Genomic DNA, 21433 nt, shown 5'->3' on the forward strand with positions numbered 1-21433 from the left:
GTGATTTCATGTAGCTTGTATGTTTCCTTTAAAAGAGATGGCTGTTGGTAAATATAATGAATTAGATGTGTATTTTACAACTTGCCACTCATTTAATAATATTTGTAATGTATCCAAGCATGTTTCCACAAAAAAAAAAAAAAAAGAAAGATAATTCTGAATACAGGCATATTTTTTTCATGCAATTCCGCTTCTTTTTTTGGGGTAATTAAGCTTACAATTGAGCTTACATCTAGGAATTCTGGGTTTTTTCTCTAAATTCTGAGCTTAGGACTTGCAATTCAGTTTTTTCGCAATGGAATAAAAAAGTTAAAAAGCTAATTGTGACTTCTTTATATCTCACAACTCTGACTTTTCTTCTCAGAATTGTGTTCATAACTTGCTTTTCTGACAGTTCTCAGAATTGAAAGAAAAAGGTCAGAATGTGTGAGGTATAAACTCAGAATTACAAGGAAAAATATCTTAAGATCTGGGGGAAAAAAGTCTCAATTACTTAAAAAATCTTTTTTTTTTTTAATTATTATTCTGTGTCGGAAACAAGCTTCCATAGTAATGTTTGCATGTATGAAACCGCTGTTTTTTTTTATTATTATTATTACTGCTTGTATTTAATAATTAGAGTTTATAATCTATAATTTTGTATAGACTTAATAAGACAAATATTCTTATATTTTGGTTTGCATCCATCAAATAAAAGCCAAATAAATTCTAAATTAGAAAGAAAATAATTAGCTATAATTAGAAAAGCTACCAATCATTAATTGTGGATTTTACTATAAATTAAATACTTTACAAATGAGTGGTAATTAATAAAATTATAGAATTAAATTGATTACATTTTACTGTAAATAGAGTGCAAATGAATAGATTTATATAATAATTATAATTATGTATGATAAGTATATTATTTAATGTTTACCTTATTGGATTTGAAATTATATTAAGTATTTCACAAATAAATAATAGTTGATATAATTCTATAATTAAATATTTAAATGAATTGGATTTTACTGTAAATAAAATACTTGACAAATTTAATAGAACTTACTTTAATAATATAATTAATTATATGAAGTAATCCAATAATTAAATATTTTAATAATATAACAATATAATTTAATTTAATGGATTTTACCAATTTACTAATTATCTATATTTATAGATTTTTATAGATAGATAGATAGATAGATAGATAGATAGATAGATAGACAGATAGATAGACAGATAGATAGACATTTTTTATAATAATGTCTAGTGAAAATAGGTAAACTGTGATGTAAAAGAAATAAGATTCTGATCACACTGTCTGCCCCTGGTGTATGACATCATTATTTATTCTGCGCTTAAGGCCAGGAGCACAGGTTCCAGCTGAAGCGTATCATTGCTGGCTCACAAATTGCAGATTCACAAACAAACACACGCCACCTGCGCTCCACACCAGCACATTTCCCCGGTCCAGGTGTGGGCCCTGCCTCTGATTACTCCAGCACCGCACGGCATCATTTAAGCGCTGTTTATTTGCGTATGCCCACGTGCGAGCGGCTTTTGGCTCTGCCCCACTGTGTGCCTGTGCTATCTGCTGGGCACACGAGGAAAAGCAGAGTCACCGTCTCTTCCCTGGCACGCTTCTTTCTCTTTGAGGCAGTAGAACAGGATTTACGAGCACCTGTCACAGGGGTATGTGCCTCCTCTCCTCCCCCACCAGCGCAAATCATCAGGGGGAATGTGGCCACCCAGTCCCTGCTATCGCTTTAGCACCGTACAGTGTGCGTGTTTGAGATGTTCTGTAAACACACCAGATAATAACTAAAAAATTATGGACACCACCATTCTGCATCTGATGTATGTTTAAAACACTGCATATATCTCAGGGGTTATGAGTCCCTGCTGTCCAGGACTGTGTACACAATGGACAAAGTTTAACAACATGTAACATCCACAACATATACAATACAAATCATGCTGAGAATAACACTCTCCACAAGGTGCCAAAACACAATCTTTGGCCATTATGTCCACAAATATTTTATGTACTTAAAAAAAAAAAAAAAAACTTTATTACATATTTTTTGTCCTCAGCTTTTGCCTCTATATTTCACTTTTTTTCCTCACTGGAACCGTCACTTTAGTCATCTAATAAAGTGTGTCTTTTTTTACAAGAAAGCATAAAACATGGTTTTATTTTTCCCAAAACTGATAGCATTGTATCTCTGTATTTTCAAGCAGATTGTTTTGAGCAGTGTGTGTATTATAGTCATTTTTAGGGAGGTTGACATCTCCACAGGAAATTTTCAGGCTGCACAGGTAACTAAACATCGACTCATATTAAAGATATTTGAAACATCATAGAAACATTTAGTGGTATATCTGTAATATGCAAGTCTTTTTAATATGAGTAAAGTTTTTTCAGTATTTCATCCAATGATTATCCTAATGACCTATTGACCTGTTGATGGTTACTACTTCAGACAAAGACAATATATGTTTGTGAGTATTTATTGACTGCAAGAATAAGATACTCAACAAGACTGCATAAAAAAAAAAAACAGTAATATTGCAAATTTTTCTGTGTCACACGATCCTTCAGAATCATTCTAATATGCTGATTCGGTGCTCAAGAAACAATTATTATTATTACAAATGTTGCAAACAGTTGTGTTGCCTAATATTTTTGTGGAAACTGTTACATTTTTCATGACTCCTGAACAGAAATGATGAATAGAAAGTAAAAAAAAATAGGAATCTTTTGTAATAATGTAAAAGTTTTTACTTTCTCTTTTGATCATTTAATGCAGCCTTATGGAATAAAAAGTAAAAAAAAAAAAAGTCTTACTGTCTCCGAGCTGTCATATGTCTTTCTATTTTATAATTTACTTTAAATGAACCAGAACTTCTTTATACAGTTAATAATCATTTCCCCATTATTCTAAAAGCTGAAACATTTAGAAGTTCAGATGATTATGAATCATCTTAAACTGCAAACATTTCATTTATATTTAAAAGAATTAAACACCTTCAGGTAACTAGTGAGATCTTTTTACAGCAATACAGTGAATCATTTCAAATCTTTAATGACTTCAAGAACTGCGGTGATCCTGCATAAGAGTCTTGTTTAATGTTGTTATTTGCTTCATCTTTCTGTGTGTGTGTGTGTGTGTGTGTGTGTGTGTGTGTGTGTGTGTGTGTGTGTGTGTGTGTGTGTGTGTGTGTGTGTGTGTGTGTGTGTGTGTGTGTGTGTCTGTTTTGAAAGCAGCAGAGCTCCAGAGGGAGGGAAGCATCGAGACGCTCAGCAATAGTTCTGGCTCCACCAGTGGCAGCATTCCCCGAAACTTCGAGGGCTACCGGTCCCCTCTCCCCACCAATGAGAGCCAGCCCCTCAGCCTCTACCCCACCGCCTTCCCCTAAAACCAGCCGTCTTGCCCCAAGGAAACGTCTCTGTCGCCTTTGGACAATCTTGACTGTACAACCACAACTCCATCCTTCTCCGCTATATTTTTTCTCTGTTATTTGAAATGTGGATTTTCCTTTAATCAAACCTGGCATGCAGGAAATCCCTGTTCAATCAGGCCCTGCGTTAACATCCTTTGTCATTCACTTCCCTTGTAGATTAATATTAACGTTGCCTCCACCTGAGAGAGAGAAAGAGAGTGCATGGATATTAACCTTGACGGCTCAGATGAACTGTAGAAGGGATCCGTTGGAGTTGCCACTTTTCACAAAGATGTGTCATATTACCAATATCATTATCAGTCGAACTTCCAGTGCGCATCTTTATTGAATGCGTGTGTGTGAGTGAGAGTGTGTGCTCATCAAATACAAGTCCTGATTAGCTCTCGGTAGTTGAGTTTAGGTTTGAGCTTAAAAAGCGATAGGCTGATTTTTTTTTTTGGATCAACACAACAGTAGACAGTGTTTGATTTATTTTAGTAGACGTACCGTAGTTCACATTTGAATTGATTTGACTTTGGTCATGGTCATGTTTACAATTGATTCTTGTTACACTATAGTGTTTATTATTCTGCACATTTTTCTGTATATTTGATTTTTTTTTCTTAAGTTTCTTGGATTCAATTTTATTTGCTTTATAATTTCAGTGGATTCAAATGATTTTAATTCCTTTCAATTTATGCCTAAATGACACGTATCGATTCTTTCAAAAAAGGGATTTTTGTGTTCTAATGTTTCCTTGTTTGATTCGCTTTTTCTCCTTGTTTCATAGGCTGATATTTAGCTGTGGCGCTCGCAGCGATCCACAGCTAACTTCATTCAGCTCAGGCGATTGATTTTGACACTACCCACATGTTAGAAAAGAAGTTCCATCAATATCATCATCAGTATATCATTCTGTATTAGCTTGTTTAACTATTTTAAATGGCTTTGTTTAAAGAATGTCTTTTAGCTTTGCTTGACTGGATGTAACATTTTACACACACACAAACAACACACAGTTATTGATAAATACCAGTTAACAAGAAATGTGAATACATGGTCCTAGTCATCAGCTTGTCAGAAAGTTTAAAGGGGCCGCTGTTGGCTGGCAGCTCTGTGCATGTTGAAAGCCTCAGTAGCTGGAGAGGAAACATGAAGAGTTTGTTCACCGTAATTTATAACGGCATTCAAGTTGGCATGACTTTAAGTCTGAATGCAGTGCACATGCTTTGTATGGACTATATTTTTTGTAATAATACTTACGCAATGTGATCTTGAAATAGGAATTTATGCAAGTGAATTGAACAAGTCTTCTATACATTTGTGTGTTTGTGTAATACAGCATATGCATTCTGACTTCCTTAGTTTGCTGTTTTCCCTTGTTAACTTACCTCGCTCTCTCCTGAATTTATTTGTTATACAAGAAAAGAAATAAATGCATTTACATGATGAGGTTGAAATCTGGGCCAGAGGCTACAAATCTCAATCACTGCCTTTGTTTAGGGAACTGTTTTTTATCATCATGAATATTCCACAAGCTTCAGGACACAGGCTGAGATTTCTTCCATCGCTGCTTTAATTGCATGTGTGTAAGCTTTGTGTTATATTATAATGAAAGGTTTATTTGCGATTATATAGAGCAGCGAAATTTTCTATCAAATTTATCAACTCGAAAAATGTAATCTTAAAATGTTTGAATGTGAAATTAATAACATCACTGAGTAGTTACATTTAACTTTGCTAGTAATTTGGCAACAATATATAATAACAGGTAACTTTGTCATTTTCTTATATATAAAAAAAATAATTATGCAACTTGACCTGATGCAGTAGACAGATAGTATAAAAAAAGCCAGTTTTGTCATCATGGTGATCTTTATTGTAAACAAGTCAAACAAGCAGAGAGATTTTTTATGCAAAGCAAAGTGTTTTTTTTTTTTTTTCTTTTTTCACTTTTCCATTCTCACCAGCATCTTCAGGTGTCTTCTCATCACTTCCACCTTTAAAAAGAACACACACACGCACACAATCACCCTTATACAGGAATGCTTCCCACAGTGTCTCAAAGGCGACGTGAAGCAGTCTTCTAGACGTTGTGGAGGACAGTGGCTGAGCTCACACTCTCCGTCTGGGAAGGTCAGCCCTCGTTCCTCTCCGTCTCCCTCCAGACCACCAGTGCCACCTTATCACCGGAGCGACAGCCTATAAATACCAACAGAAGATAGCAAGCATTTCAGTGAGGAGTGTCAGAGGTTTCCTCCTCTCTGTGGGGTCAGAAGGCCGCTGTGCAAATTTGTACATTTAGTGAAAGAAGCATTAATCTATAAACAGTCTGCTGTTTAGTCACTGTGGCACTGATACACAATCTACCATGAGTCAATCTGTCAAGGCTTGTTGGCAATCCATGTAAGATTTTGTGGCTGTTTGTTCCAAAACACTCCTCGAATCCTCCACACTCCATGTATCCCAATGGGAATGGGCTCCATTCAGTAACAGGCTGTTTTCTGGCACGGCTGCAGGTCATGCATCCCTTAACTACTAACTGAACTAATGGCTGCACCTCTTGATCCATAAACAGAAAACATAAGATGTCTTTAAAGGGGAAAAAATTGAGAACAAGAACCTCAACCACCTTAGAATAAAATATATTGGAGTATTTTACTGTTTCTTGTAGGTATTTTTCTTAACACCTTAACAAAAAAAAAAATCAGTAACTTGTTTTTCATCTATATGAAGATGTGCAAATAAACGCTTGTACTTTGTAGCAGCTTTGCTGATTTTATTTGCATTATGCATGTTTTTAGAGTTTAGTGGACGAGTTATTAAAAAAAAGACATCAACCTTGTTAAAATTTAAAAACCGTTATTAATATACAAGATTCAAGTAGCAAGTGTCTCACTATATTTTGTTAGGTTTTTCAGCAGAGATCTTAATCAGCTCTGTTGCTATGATTTTGTACAAACCTGATATTTATGCAAATATCTTTTATTCAATAAACAGAGCTTATCTTAAACCCCTTTTAGTGTCATGAACTGAAACATAAGGCTTGTAATATTAAATTAAATTGTAAAACTGTCAACCCTGTAACCCGTTTTTGTTTTGTTTTGTGTGGAAAAGGCTAGCCTACCTTTATCCGATATAATTTACATTGCACAATCCCACTCATTATATTTTAAAGACACTCTTTGTCTGAAATAAATGTTGAAGAAATTCACTTCACAAATGCTTTTGTGAAAAAGAAAAAAAAAAAGATAAATTAGGATGCAAATTATTCGCGCGGTTCGAGTGAGCTAATGTTCTCCACATATTTTATTTGCTGTATTCTACATAGGCCTATACCACATACATGTGTACAAACACGGAAAAAAAACAACGCATTTACAGGGGCTGGTTGATTGGCGGTTGTCTGTTGCCTTCCAGTAAACCATAAACAGTATCATTTTGTAATCGCTTCGTGTTGTAATAGCCTGTGTTACTTGTCAATCAGACGAGGCGTGTAAAGCACTCATCTCCACAACTGTTTGAGAGACAGTAAACTGGATCATATCTGACAGCTCCTGGAGGATTAAAGGGGTCAGTGTTGACATTAATGTGTGACACACTATTTTACAATTAGCTGCTGAATAGCCTCGATTAGATCACCTTATCTTCAGGATCGCCACACCTGGACGCGCATCTCATCAGCGTCCTGATCGAAACGCTGGGCGTCTGTTCGCTGCTTACAGACTCATCGCTAACAGATACAGTGAGAACAATCTGCCTTTATCTTGAAGTCATTCTCACTGAATAGAGCCGGATTGATTGTGAAAGGGTAGTTGTTTTATATTATTGATGTTAACTTAAGAGTTCCCCCCTCATCCCATTTTGTATTCTATTACAATGACAAGTTGAACTTTCCTATTTGAAGCAGTCTGTGGAAAAACATTATTTAGTAGCATATAAATTGCATATAAAGCGTATTTAAGATCATTAATTATAAAGTCGGAAACTTGCAAATCGTGCCATGCAAATATAATATAGAATTTTGTTTTGTTTATTCACACTATACACGACACATTTCTCATTGGAGGTCATCAAATGACTGAAATGCATTTGTATTTTACAATTGTTCTTTGGAGAGAAAAAATAGGTTAGGCTATTTGTTGATAGTGAGTTAATATAATCACCACTAAGTAGCCTAATTACCTAGATGTTTAAAGAAATAAAATCTAGTCTTCGTACTGCTGTTTTAAAACAACAGGATGACTGCACGTGCCACAATAAGGAAGAAATTAAAAATAAATGAACAATTATTTAACGAATGATAAGTCTAATTTTATATATATGATATTATATTAGATGTGAAGGAAATATATTTTTTAATCAACCACAAATATCTTTTAAATTTACAAAGGGGTAAAGCACTTGTTGCGTATAGACTAAACGGAGCATGAGGCTTCATCGCTGAAGGGGAAATGATGGGCTCAGTCAGCATCACACAACACAAAAGCTCAGGGGACCGAGAAAGTCCAGTGTGTGTGTGTGTGTGTGTGTGTGTGTGTGTGTGTGTGTGTGTGTGTGTGTGCGTGTGTGTGTGTGTGTGTGTGTGTGTGTGTGTGTGTGTGTGTGTGTGTGTGTGTGTGTGTTTGTCATCATAAAGGAAACAAATAAGTTACTAATTTAATTACTAATACAGTGTTATATTTACGTGTAACCATCTGTACATTTGTACATGTTATGTGTTAGTTCTTGTGATTATAACATTTTTCAAATGTTTTGGGTTACATAGTCTTTGGATGTATCAACAGGTTATTGCAACTACGACTAAAGCATTAAACAGAGCCTATTATTTTCAGTTGGTACGGATGTAATGTTTGCAAAATACAATTATCAATGTGTAATGGGCTACTTAACATTATTTAGTATAAAATAACCGAGCTACGCGCTCAGTGTGCTAAACCTATGCTTGAAAATAAATATTAAAATGAGACAAAAGACCATTATTTTCATACTAGACAACATTTTATGGTTTGCTTTTGTCTCTAATGATGACACTACACGGCACTGAACGGGCTGCAGAACCAGGTAAACTTATTCCCTGAGGTCATTAGAGCGCCCCCACCTGTTACCTGAAAAAAGGTGTAGCCTCCAAAAGCTAATCATCAGCCGTGCTTCGCCTAAATTAATTTAAATATATATATTTAGTCATTTTGAGTGGATTCTGCAATTTCAGAATTATTAAAGCATTATGTGTAAAAAACTGAAGGATTACTTGATACTACTGAATATTTAATAAAACATTTGCAAGTATGATTGACCGTTTCCAGATATAAAATATCATTTTTTGTTTTTTTGTTTTTTCAGCGATTGTTGCTTGATCACTGATGCCGGTGCATATTTATGTACTAGAACCTTCCTTTTTCCCTAAATGCCTAAAACCAGGGAACCTGTCAGGATCTCTACAATCTATGTCTTTATCACTATTATTAAATTACTAAAAATATAAGCGAGACTCGCTTTCAAACATAGGCCATCTGTCTTGTAAAAAATACAACATAATTATATAAATATGAAGCAATATTTTTTCCAGTATTAGCTACTTTTTCAAAAGTTAAAACCTAATGATGATCTCTAATATGAGTTTAGTTTGGTTTTTGGTTCTCATTCATGGGAATAATGTTTTGCTGTAAATCTAGTCAAATCAACAGGTTTATGTGAGGATAAAGACTTCATTAATCTTCGCTAATAGCCTAGTGAAAGCAACTCGCTACGTGTTTTAGAGTTTTAAGGAAAGGGCGTTTAGATTTGTGGAGTATAGGCTACTATTGCAATATACTTTTGGGCAAAATGAGAGTGGAGGAGAAGAAGCAGAGCACCAGAGCTGTCTATAAAATTGTTGTTGCGCATCCATCAGATAGCCAACAGTATGTCCACGTCCAGAGGAGGTTCTGCTGACTCGGTTGGGTGATACAAAATGGGCTATGCGAAAAGCAAATTGTACGATTTGGCAAAATAAGCACGAGCAGATCAAATACACTGTCCTAATGAAAAAGAGGAGACATGGGGAAATGTATACAGGGTGTGCGTGGTAGTAAGAATGGAGGAGAGAGAGCTGGACGGAAAGGAGGAGGAGAGAGGGGGCTGCTAGCTGGTGGAGGCGCTGGGTATAGGCTACATGTGACAAGGGGAAATATGAGGGACTTTGACAGGTCTTAAACGGTCTGGCGCCAAGGCCTCAGTCTACCGGCTAAATATAGCAGGAGAGATGATGCAGAGATGATGAAAAGATGAAAAGAAGGAGCAACAATGTAAAAGCTGAAAAAAAGAGCAACGGTCATTTAATGATCAGCCCTAGAGGATCATCTGGTTTCATATATGTGAAAGGTATTGCAAAGGTTTGCGTTATCTTTCTGCAGGAACATATTAATTTCCTTAGAACCTGGAAACACAATTAGACACATTGTCTTACAGCGGACACCGTCTCAAGGACACAAAAGCTGACAGAAGCAGATCATGCATAAAAGTTTGGCAGCAAGCTATTTTTAACTAATGAAAATGTCCTCTGGTCGAAGCTGATGCACACTTCTACATCTCCTGACAAACTTTTAATGATGTTTTTTTCATCATTAGAATTATTCGGAATACAAGTGGTCATTGGTTTTCCGACGCCTCGTTGTTTTGGCAGTAAACAGTGGCAGTGCTGTGAAAAGTTTTCCAGCATGAACGCTTTTTAAATCATGTGTGATAAGAGCTCAGCGCATGATTACATTCTTGTCGGTTTAGATGTGTACAGCAGGAAAAATAAACCTGGCGTAATTGCAGAGACTTTGTTGATGTCATTACTTCCTTAAGTATATACATAGAAAACCATTACCATTCCCATGTGTGGTTAATCTCTTCCCAATCCAAATCACTCTCTGTCGAAGTTTTAGCCCAGAGATCAAACAAGACTATTGATTAGTCCAGTTTCAACAACGTGCTGCAGGTGACACTTTACCTGCAAATTTTTTTTTTATTTTTCATAAACGATTTTTAATATTTACATCAAATGCACTAGATAGGCCTGTTGAATAAAAGCGTAAACGGAATTTTCAGTGTCAGGGAAAAAAGTTTAATCACTAAACTAGGAAGTACATTGATCATAAATTGGCAGTTTCTCCTCTAGAATGTGGTTTTATGTTAACATATTACAGGCTTTTTTTTTCTTTTTCTTTTTTTTTTGGTTTGTCAAAATGACGTTCGTATAATTAATTCGATTTTATTTAAGTTAGCACTTAATATTCTAAATGACTATAAAACTCAGCATAGGAGAGTTGTGTGCTTATTATACTCTCATCTGACGTTTGATCTAATGTTTTTTAGCATGGCTCTTATTTTTACCTTTAAATAATGAAGATGTTATATCAGGAGACACTTATTTTTGGTTTGCCATTTCGTTTGGCTAGCTATATTTAAATATTCTTCATCATAAAAGCAGAAAAACTTTTATTGTCATACAATAAATTTTGAATCTGTTTCGTTCGTAATAGCATTGATTTATTTTCATTCTGTAGCCTATTATGTTTATTTGGTAGGCTATTATTTTCACGACTTTTAAAAGAAAATCGTATCCTATTTAAAGAATTACCATACCTGTCTGGTAAAGGTGTGCATATCCCATATTTTAGTGTCAGTTTCAATAAATCCTGCTTTAGCTCTGTGTCTGTTCACTCGTGGCTTCGGCAACAAGTGCCTGCCTACTTTGCCTCTGCTTTCTCCGTTTACGGCGCGGATTAAGCTATTCTTATGCAATGTTATGGTGTGAATGTGCAATTTAACTTGTCAACAGACAGTCATGAATTTGCTAAACCTGTTATCCTTGATTAATATTTACTGTTCAATTTGAAAACGCGCAATAAAATTATTTTTAACAAATATCGTTTAGCTGTTTTAATGACATTATGACGTGAGCGGCAATCCGTAATGCTCTCTAAACCATTTTATGTCCAATTCAGTAAATATCACAAATCGTGCAACTCAATAGAAAAAAGAAGAAGAAGAAAAAAACAACCTATTTTAAACGTCCACACTGACTTTTTAAAGAACAGCTGCAAACGAATCAAGTTTTTGACCAGCTGTTGAAAAAAAAAAAAAAAGTAAAAAAAAAAATGATACTTTTACATTGTAACTTTTCAGTAGTGGGCTATTTTATAAGCAACATTTAATCACTCTATCAGGTCCTCTCTGGCACAGTAAGGGTTAATCATACAGCCTATCATCATGCTCTGCTGATTTGTATCGAAATGTAAAAGTGACAACATAACGCAACCGGTTGAATCCGTCCGCACAAAAACATAGATTGGACATTGATGCGTTTTGGAAATATTGGAACTATTCAGTGCGACATCTGATCGAAAAGTATACACTGAAATACTAACCTATAACGATCACAAGTCATCTAGAGACAAAGAAGGCAAGTGCAAGCCAAAACTTTGGCGTAAATGCTAAAGGGATTGGAGTGCACTGTTAGAGGATTTTGGAGTAAATATGAACTGACAAGAGACGGTTCTTACTGCGGCACGTCAGCCGACTGGCGCCAAGCGGCTATCTAACAAACCCAATCCTAGTAAATCTAGAGTCCACGAGTGGATTTCTTAAAGGTATAGACTACACTTATGGCTCGACCCACTGTTAAAACTACAGGTCGAACATGGATGGTGGACATTTAGTGGCGTTGCACTTAATCCTAAATGCATTGAGATGTATGCTATTTTTCCGATAATAAAGCGGAGCATAAACTTTTATCCGCTCACCTGAACATTCAGCGTTAGGATCAATAAAATACATGTAAATTCATGAATACAATACCTCTACATTCCCTAAACAGTTGTCTTTGTATATTGCGACATAAATGGAGTAAATTAAAAAAAAAAAAAGTCATATTAAAAGTTAACCGCAGATGCCTGTTAAGAGTTAACAGTTAAGAGTAATTCAGCACTCACCAAAATTATCTTTACATTGGTCTTTAGATTCCATCAGCTCTCTTCCTCTTTCTTCAGTAGGTGTAGTGCAGCGCGTGGCTGTGCGCTTTGAATGACCCGGGGCAGAATTTAAAGTACCAATGTCCCATTATTGGCTGCTGTTCCTCACATGAAGTCTGTCCCGACACACGCAGGAAGCACGGAAATAGTTATTCACACAGTGAAACGTTGAATTCAATTCATACGCACAACAAGGTCCTTTGACTATGAGAATGCAGTGCTATATTATGAACAAAATACTCGTACGCGTCACTTTGACATGTACAGCGAAAAAATCAACGTCATTTGGTGTGTTGCTGATATTTTTATTGACTATTACGAATAGTCATTCTCAATTTATAATGTTTTAAAATGTGCTACCAATGAAAAGCGTATAATATTTTGCACTAATTAATCATAACAATATTCACTTTTTGTTAATTTACACGTCAGTAATCTTAATTTCTAGTTTTCAGTGTATCGAAGAGTGAGTTTGATCCTTGAACAAGGAGGCATCGTAATTATAAAGCGTAAGCCGACCGAGGTGCAGTCACCACCGGCTAAGCACTGAGGGCTGACCCGGTGCTTGGCTTGGAGACGGGGGTGGGATTTCCCGATCTTTTCTGTCATTGGTTAATATTTTATTCTGTTGACATGTTTTCTTACAGCTAATGCTTCCGACACCTTCTTGTCCACCCCCTCTCCTTGAGCCTGGACGGAGCTGTCAAAACCACGCCTATGGAGGCCCACAATTGGTCCAGAAAGCGTAAAATCAGCAATCAAGGGGGCTTGGTTCATTAGTGCTGGGATCAGAGCAGGAAGGACATGTGAGATAGTTACAGTTGTACAGTGGACAGGGCAAGATCTAACCATTTCAACTCCGTGTCTGCGTAGTATGACTGCGCTTGAATGGACATCCGCATCGAAAGAGTAATCTTTTTATGAGAGCAACTGTTGGAGAACAGGAATCCCCAAATCTGCCTTCAAAGCGTCGTTGCGCTCACTTTGACTGATATTATTGCGGGGACTTCGTGGAAACTAGCAGCTACGGGAGTTAAAGCGGAAGATCCTTACCTCCGTCTTTGCTCGCCTTTTCGCGATTCACATTTTGCCAAATTTGACTTGCTGCGCTTTTATTCCTCGTAGTGAGACAATCTATCGTCTGGATACGCGCTGCTTTTGCCAGAAAACACCACTTAATATATATTTTTTCACTACGATTGTTGGATGCACCGATGAGAGATCCAGTTTTTACAGGGACTGCGATGGCTTACCACCCTTTCCACGCTCACCGGCCGACCGACTTTCCCATGTCAGCTTTTCTCGCGGCCGCGCAACCCTCCTTCTTCCCGGCGCTGACCTTGCCTCCCGGGGCTCTCACAAAGCCGATCCCGGACCATACCCTCGCCGGAGCCGCGGAGGCTGGGCTCCATCCGGCTCTGAGTCACCATCATCAGGCAGCTCATCTTCGCAGTCTTAAGAGCCTGGAGCCAGAGGAAGAGGTTGAAGACGATCCAAAAGTCACACTGGAAGCTAAGGATCTATGGGACCAGTTCCACAAATTTGGAACAGAAATGGTTATTACGAAATCTGGCAGGTGAGTTCATGGTTGCTCTATTTTTAGTCTTTTGTTTCAGTGTTTATAGGAGGGAATGCTATGATGCACTCAGCGTTTCACATATACTCCACAATAAATTCGCCGTCTGTTGCACGTACGTTTCGACGGATGTGTAGTAGCTACAGCAGGCCCAGTAAATTCATTACTACATTTCTCTTTTTCACATCGCTGTCGTAAGACATTTCCCCTTCATTTCACTATTAATGTCTTGCGCCCTGAACTAGCTGACCTAAATATTATGTCAATGAGACTGTAGAAATGAATGTCTTACTGTCAGAGCATGTGTAGCCTACCTGAACGATTCATCTGCTCATTTGACTTATGAAAACGAAATGGGGAAAGTACAAGCGATGAGTATTCTGTGGCTAGAAAAAAGGAAAATAGCTGAGGCTTTTTGTTGCTTATATCAATACTAACATATATTGACTTTCAAGACACGGTGTGGCACAGTTAAATCGCGCTTTCATTTATTTCGTAAAGAGAAATGTTTCTCTTGGTCTGCTAATGTACTGAGGTGACAATAAACTATTTTATGTAAATAACCTGCCACTTTCATGCAAGATTTAAGTCTTGCGGCGAGCTAAATTATCTGCAGCCAGGTGAAATGTTAATATTTGTTGAACATGTATTTTTAGTGCGGTTGTTTTATTTAATAAATCTACCAAAGGTAAACAAAACGTTTAAATATTATTTGGTTGTGTTGTTAAAACGTTAAGCTTGCATCTGCCCACATTTGCAAAGAAAAAGATTTTGATTTATGGACATATTTCCTTTTTCTACAGGAGAATGTTTCCACCTTTCAAAGTCCGCATCAATGGACTCGATAAAAAAGCCAAGTATATTCTATTGATGGATATTGTGGCTGCCGACGACTGCCGCTACAAGTTCCACAACTCTCGCTGGATGGTCGCGGGGAAGGCCGACCCGGAGATGCCAAAGCGAATGTATATACATCCGGATAGCCCAGCTACTGGGGAACAATGGATGGCCAAGCCTGTTGCTTTTCATAAACTGAAGCTAACCAACAACATTTCGGACAAACACGGATTTGTAAGTAACCCATTTTTAATTTATTATTATTATAATTTTTTTAAATAACCCGTTTTGTGTGTTGCATGTAGGCCTGTTGTAATTGTGTGTTGCTGTGTAATATATAAATATAAAATTACTGCCATCTGTGGGCTGTAATGCTGTAAAAACTGTTTATTCCTGGGCGAAGAGAATTATGGATGTTCTAAAATATATATTTTAGCTTAGGCTACTTAATTTCTTCGGCCCATGTACAATTCTTTACTGTCGCTACATTCATTTCTTTCTTTGTTTCGGCAAGCTTATAAACTAGATATGAGGTATTAAGTCATAATTTTATTCGTTATGAATAATGATAACATTGTCAGCTTGGTTATGTAATGTAAATACTTCATCCTGAGTTTTTTTCTTGGCCACTGTTACTTCTATTGTTTATGATAGGCGCAGAGCGCTATAACTTTTATGAGGGGGAGGAAGTGACAAAAAAATGAGGTCAAAGGAATCGGAGAGACCTTGAATCACGCTACAGTGAATGAGTTTACAAATAGCAACAGTGAAAGTGTAATTTGGGCTGTTTTGAGTAAGCGCAGCAACGAATTGTATAGGTAGAGCGACCTGTGCAGTCTCTGATAGTTCAATGAACAATGTTGAGACGATGCTGACCAGTACTCTATACCTGAGCATGCAGTCAAATATAGTGTGTGACCTGCTCCCTTACGCGACTTGCAAACAAATCGACTGGAAACAAATGAAACATTTACATGCATGGCACAGCCATTTGATATTTGTACAGTCAAACAGAAAATATATAGGCTACATAGCCTTTTTTTGTGTGTGTGTGTGTGTGTGTGTGTGTGTGTGTGTTGATCATCACATTTTGTTGTTGCAAGGCTTTCTTAAAATGTACAATTAATAAACTCTTATTTTTTATATATCTATTTCAGATTTAATTTGTGTTATAATGATAGCACCATCAAATAACTCATGTTGCATGTTCGCGTGACTGTTTTCTGTCTACCTGCCACTGGCACAGGCCTGTTGTTATGTGATTTAACCCAAGAACAATATTTCCACTATTACAACATATATTATGCGGTATTTATTGTCTAAAACGATTTTAAAGACTAATGACTTGAATGGATAATTATTTTGACAAGCACTAATGTTTTCCATTCCTCTTCCTCTCCTTCTCCTTCTCATTAGACCATCCTGAATTCAATGCATAAATACCAGCCCAGGTTCCATATTGTGAGAGCCAACGATATTCTGAAGCTTCCATACAGCACTTTCAGGACTTATGTTTTTCCTGAGACCGATTTTATTGCTGTCACAGCTTATCAAAATGACAAGGTATGTAGGCTACACATATTTTAATGAATTAAAGCAACCGTGCTGTGGACCTTATAGATGTGCATTATGTAATGTACAACTTTACAATGTTCGCATTTTTGCTTTTGTTCTGCGATGCGTTTTGCATGCTCTGCATTTGATCGGATTTATAGCTTATGCTCACTTAACAAGAGGAGTAGTATTTATAGAAGTAGAAGGCCTATTTTGAATATGTGGATGCAAAAGAGTATCTCTAAAGCATTTCACATTCCTCGTGTCCAGTGCTACTTCAAGCTACTGCTCATGTTAATTGTAGTCTGTGTCCGAGGGGCCTAGTGAGCTTGTCGGTATCGTAAAGTTTATGACATAGAGTCACAATCGATTAGCAGGCACTTAAACTCGCCGGTTTGTCCGGGAGCTACACACTCTGAGGCTCAGCAATCAAAGCGTGTCAGTTGCTAAACGCAAAAAGCAGAGGCCATCTAGCTTAGCAATCTATGAACTTTAAGGCCTTGGTTTCTCCTGAATTTATAGCCTACAGCGTCTAAATCACTTGGGCACAACGAAAATCGTTCTGTTACATCGCTCTGTATTTTCATGGAACTTGTAAAAACTGGCAATGATTCAAGCCACACTATTAATTATTGATAGCAGGTCGGCGTCACTCCTCTAGTTCGCCTCTCTTGTTCTCTCTGCTGTGCTGTAGAGAATACCAATTTGACAAATGGAAAATGTTTACTCGTGGAATTTTCTCAGGGGGGTCGTGATTTGATCTTTTTCATTAAACATTTTTAATAATTAAAATATCACTCTAAAATAGTCTGTGTAGCGTGTTTAACGGTGTTGGGATAATAACTGATGATCAGACCACTTACAAGGGGTTTACTTTTTCTGCATTTAAATCTGAATATAACTTGTAGATTATGCATTCGTGCAGCATAACATTGATAACAACGATTAATAGCATTGTAATATTAATAGGCTGCTGCTGTATAACTGTTTTAACAATGTACAAGCAAATTATGAATAATATAATATATGCATTTTTATTATTTTTTTTGTTTTGCATTCAGATAACACAGCTGAAGATTGACAATAACCCCTTTGCCAAAGGCTTCCGAGACACAGGGAATGGAAGAAGGGAAAAAAGGTAGGTTTTGAAAACTTTATAGTTCACATGCATTACGCAATGTAAAATGGCCAAAGAAACCGGATTCAAAGCCTAGCAAAGTGTTTAGATTTCAACGGATTTATTTATTATTTGTTTTAATGTGTGATGTGGGTCAACTTAGGTCATATTTCCTTTTTTCACTTTTTTAATTGTTTTTTTTTTTAAAGGAAACAACTGACCCTTCCATCATTACGCATGTATGAGGATCAATGTAAAGTGGACCGTGATGGCGCGGAATCTGATGCTTCCTCAAGCGAACCTACAACCGGCAGAGATGCTGGTCATTCACCTGGACCGGTTTCCAGCCCACTTAGATTTAACCGGAGCAGCAGAGGTAGGTCTATGAATAAATTATATTGATATGCTTCACGATCACTGACAGGAAACATGCCTAAGTGTCATATCATTTACAAGCCGCTGTATTATGCCTTTAGCGTTTTTCAAGACTACTTTAATAATTGACAAAGTCATTTTAATAAAAATGTTTATCATGAAACAAATGTGCTGATAAAATCAATTTCTCAAACAAGGTATAAGATGAATCAGATTGGAGCAACACATGAGGCCTAGATTCACATTACGCCTGGATGTAGAAAACCGATCATTCAAAGCTAGTCCGTTTTTTAAAATTGGATAGCCTAATTATTTCTATTTTATCGCAATTATTTTTAGTTGTTATCATAGTTAGCCTACTACATATTATTTTAGCAATACATAGTATTATAAAGTAGCCTATTATAAAGTGTACAAAAATGTCGTCAGCTTGTCAAACGTTATGAAATGTATGATTGGAATTAGGCGACTCTTAAACGGTATTTGAACAAATTATAGCTAACTTTGTAAGTAGGCAACTGTATTACTTTTTTTTTTTTTTTTTTTTTTGAACATGTGTATAAAAAAAGTATTTTGTCCCACCACAGACGAAAAAACATGCACTGACAGTGAGCACGAATTGGACCACCAAGATGAGCGGTGTGGTGGCTCCAGCAGTCCTGGACCAGAGCCTCCATCTCCATTTAGGTCGAGATGTGAGGACCGGGGGCGGGAGAGGCCTGCTCTGGAGAAGAAAGACGATTATCCGGACTCCCGAAAATCAAGCGACTCCATATTTAGCATAAGAAACTTGGAGAAGGACAAACTTGAGAACAGGCCGAGGAAAGACCCAGACTTGTCAAAGAAGGACACTGAAAATGGTGGTCTTAGCGGCAGTAAAGACAGCTTCTCTCCTCTAATGGTACAGACAGAGAGTCCTTCACATTTTGGGGCAGGGCACCTTCAGAGTCTGGCGCTTTCCGGCCTACACAGTCAACAGTTCTTTAACCCACTAAACACCGGACAACCTCTATTATTCCACCCCGGACAATTTGCAATGGCACCTGGAGCGTTTTCAGCCATGGGAATGGGACATCTACTGGCTTCAGTATCAGGAGCTGGTGGCCTGGAGAATGGAAGCCTGTCGGCCCAGGGAACTGGGAGCACTCCGAGTCCTTTCCCCTTTCATCTATCGCAACACATGTTTGCCTCTCAGGTAAGGGAACTCTCGCCATTAAAATTTAAATCTAGAGCTATACCATCATAAGTCCTGTCTGGTTATGGAAGCACGTGAATAAAAACAGGCTATGGGTTACATTTAGCTATATACTTTTTGCAGAGATGCTTTTGATTTTGCTTGCATGTAAATCGCAATGGCTGTCGATTATTTATTTATTTTATTTTTTTTGCATTACTCAGAAATATATAAACTGATTGCAAAACTTTAGCTATTGAATAAAGTCAGATATAGATTTTAAAATATCTCAAATTAGTCTTGAAAACGCGTAGGCCTATTATTTATTGGGAAAAAAACTATTCGTGAAAATAGTGACGTAGATTGATTGGCACGTATTTTCGTTACATCTTTGTGTTTTTCAGTTGTCACAATCAGCAATAATTTCCTGTTGCGTTTGTATCTATGCGCCCTAAAAGTCAATAAATACGCCTGCCATTGAAGTCAGATGGACTGCGAACAGGTGGAACTAGTTAATCTGCGCAAATACTGGCTCTCTGAAAATTCGCCATGTAGCAGATCCTCACCTTTCAAACTGTTGCATGTTCGATGTGCTAAAAGTCGCTAACTAATGTCTCTTATTACAGGGCATTCCGATGCCAACCTTCGGTGGACTTTTCCCGTACCCCTACACCTACATGGCCGCAGCAGCTGCAGCGGCCTCCGCCCTTCCCACGAACAGCAACACGGCCTCCTCGCTCTCAAGGAACCCGTTCTTGAGCAGCTCCACTCGCCCTCGACTGCGATTCAACCCTTACCAGCTCCCCGTGTCGATCCCTCAAAGCACAAACCTGCTCACCACCGGATTGCCAAGCGGCCTAAACCCCTTATCCGAATCGTCTAAATGCAGTAGCAGGGAAGCGAGTCCTGTGCCTGATCACAAATCGGGGGCGAGTCAGAGGAACGGCTCACCTAAAACAACAATGAAGGAATCCATCAATGAACTTAAGAACATTCAGAGACTAGTGAGCGGCCTAGAGAGTCATGGGGAGACATCCTCACCTAGGGATTCGCCCAAGTGATCAAGCATCCCCAAACCTATCCAGGGCATGACTTGAATTGCCAGAGGATTTTAAGTGGTTCTCTGCGAGAAATTTCATTACGTACTGTTTTTGCGCATGAATGGCTGGAGTGGAAAAAAAGCAAACAGCAGTCAACAAGTAACAATTAATAAAAGAAAACGTTGGACTCAGTGCTCTTGGTGGTAAAGATCTGCGTAGGAAGCACTGCGAAGACAATCTATGGTGTAGCCTAACTGACTCTTTATAGAACATGCTGACAAGACCACACCAATCTATTAAAAAAAGAAAGAAAGAAAAAAAAGGAATTTACAAATAAAATACTTTTTTTGCGTAACGTCAGTAGGATCACTGCTGGTTGCAATATCTGAATGGTGATTCACATAAAACCTGTAGACTAAAAACATCCAAGCTACATCCAAAAAGGAAAAGAAAAAAAGAAGAAGAAAAAATAAATAAAAAGGATATTTCAAAAGGGATTGACACGACAGTTGGACCGTTAGTTAGGCTAAATCCGACAGACAGTTGTACCTGAACTATTTAATGTAATTATTAATAAAAGAAACCTAATTCTGTAAATAAGCTACACGGACCTAAGAATATGCAAATTGGTATTAATTTATTCAAAGCTGTACATTTGCGTGTACATAATATTTAGAATTTAACTCGTTGCATTTTTTTTTTCTTTTTCATTTTTCACTATGGTTGTTGTAAATGAAAGCTATAGCATTTGTTGTTTGGAGACAGAAGGTGTTCCTGTTTGTGATGCGTTGCTGTTTAATCTGCCTGTGACACGTAATGAAAGCGTGTGCCATCATTGCATTGTAGCTGTCGCTGTAAAACACTTACCACGCTGCGGGACTCACAAGGTTTGGGAAGCCTCAGGTTAATGTACTCCAACAGAAGAGACCCACATTCCTCTTCTTGAGCTGAGTTTATATAAAGAAATATATGAACGTGTCCCGTTGTGCTGGCTGTCCGGATTTTTCTGTTGATGTTGTTGTAGGATTCTTTCACAATTTCAATAAAAAAAAAATCAACGTGTTTAAATATTTTTACATTTATGGGACTACGTTATCTCAGTGACAAGTTGCACACTTACTAATGACATATAATAAATTAATTAGGTAGGCCCTATGTAGCTTATGCGGATTTATAACAGATCACTGAAAATGTTTTTAGAACAACGACAAAATGATAAAAAATAAATAAATACAATTCCTACGAAGAAGAAGAAGAAATAGCAATATTTGGATAACTGCAACATAATAGCAGAAAAAAAAAGTTGGCCAGTTTGTTTTAAATTGCTGCAAA

At 37.2% G+C, this 21433-nt stretch overlaps 2 protein-coding genes and 1 long non-coding RNA gene across 3 annotated transcripts in view; 2 read left to right on the plus strand and 1 right to left on the minus strand.

Moving 5' to 3' along the window:
* bcas3 (BCAS3 microtubule associated cell migration factor) overlaps positions 1 to 4889 on the plus strand; it is a 218411-nt gene extending 213522 nt beyond the window's left edge. The window contains exon 26 of the mRNA XM_042739622.1: positions 3254 to 4889. Coding sequence (XP_042595556.1) covers positions 3254 to 3405 — 152 coding nt within the window. The 3' untranslated portion in view covers positions 3406 to 4889. The remainder of the gene's footprint in view (positions 1 to 3253) is intronic.
* Positions 4890 to 5285: 396 nt separating this feature from the next.
* LOC122139824 lies at positions 5286 to 12960 on the minus strand. The gene is made up of 2 exons (XR_006156573.1): positions 12390 to 12960; positions 5286 to 5631 (listed from the first exon to the last, which is right to left on the minus strand). It is a non-coding gene; the product is annotated as an uncharacterized LOC122139824 (long non-coding RNA).
* A 264-nt stretch (positions 12961 to 13224) lies between these two features.
* tbx2b (T-box transcription factor 2b) lies at positions 13225 to 21221 on the plus strand. Its single transcript, XM_042739620.1, has 7 exons — positions 13225 to 14004; positions 14808 to 15075; positions 16258 to 16404; positions 17457 to 17533; positions 17722 to 17888; positions 18475 to 19082; positions 19688 to 21221. The coding sequence occupies exons 1-7, from the start codon at positions 13643 to 13645 to the stop codon at positions 20120 to 20122; spliced, it is 2064 nt and encodes a 687-aa protein (XP_042595554.1). The 5' UTR covers positions 13225 to 13642; the 3' UTR covers positions 20123 to 21221.
* The last annotated feature ends 212 nt before the right edge of the window (positions 21222 to 21433 follow it).

Source organism: Cyprinus carpio, chromosome B15 (genome assembly GCF_018340385.1).
Source record: "Cyprinus carpio isolate SPL01 chromosome B15, ASM1834038v1, whole genome shotgun sequence".
Taxonomy (NCBI): Eukaryota; Metazoa; Chordata; class Actinopteri; order Cypriniformes; family Cyprinidae; genus Cyprinus; species Cyprinus carpio.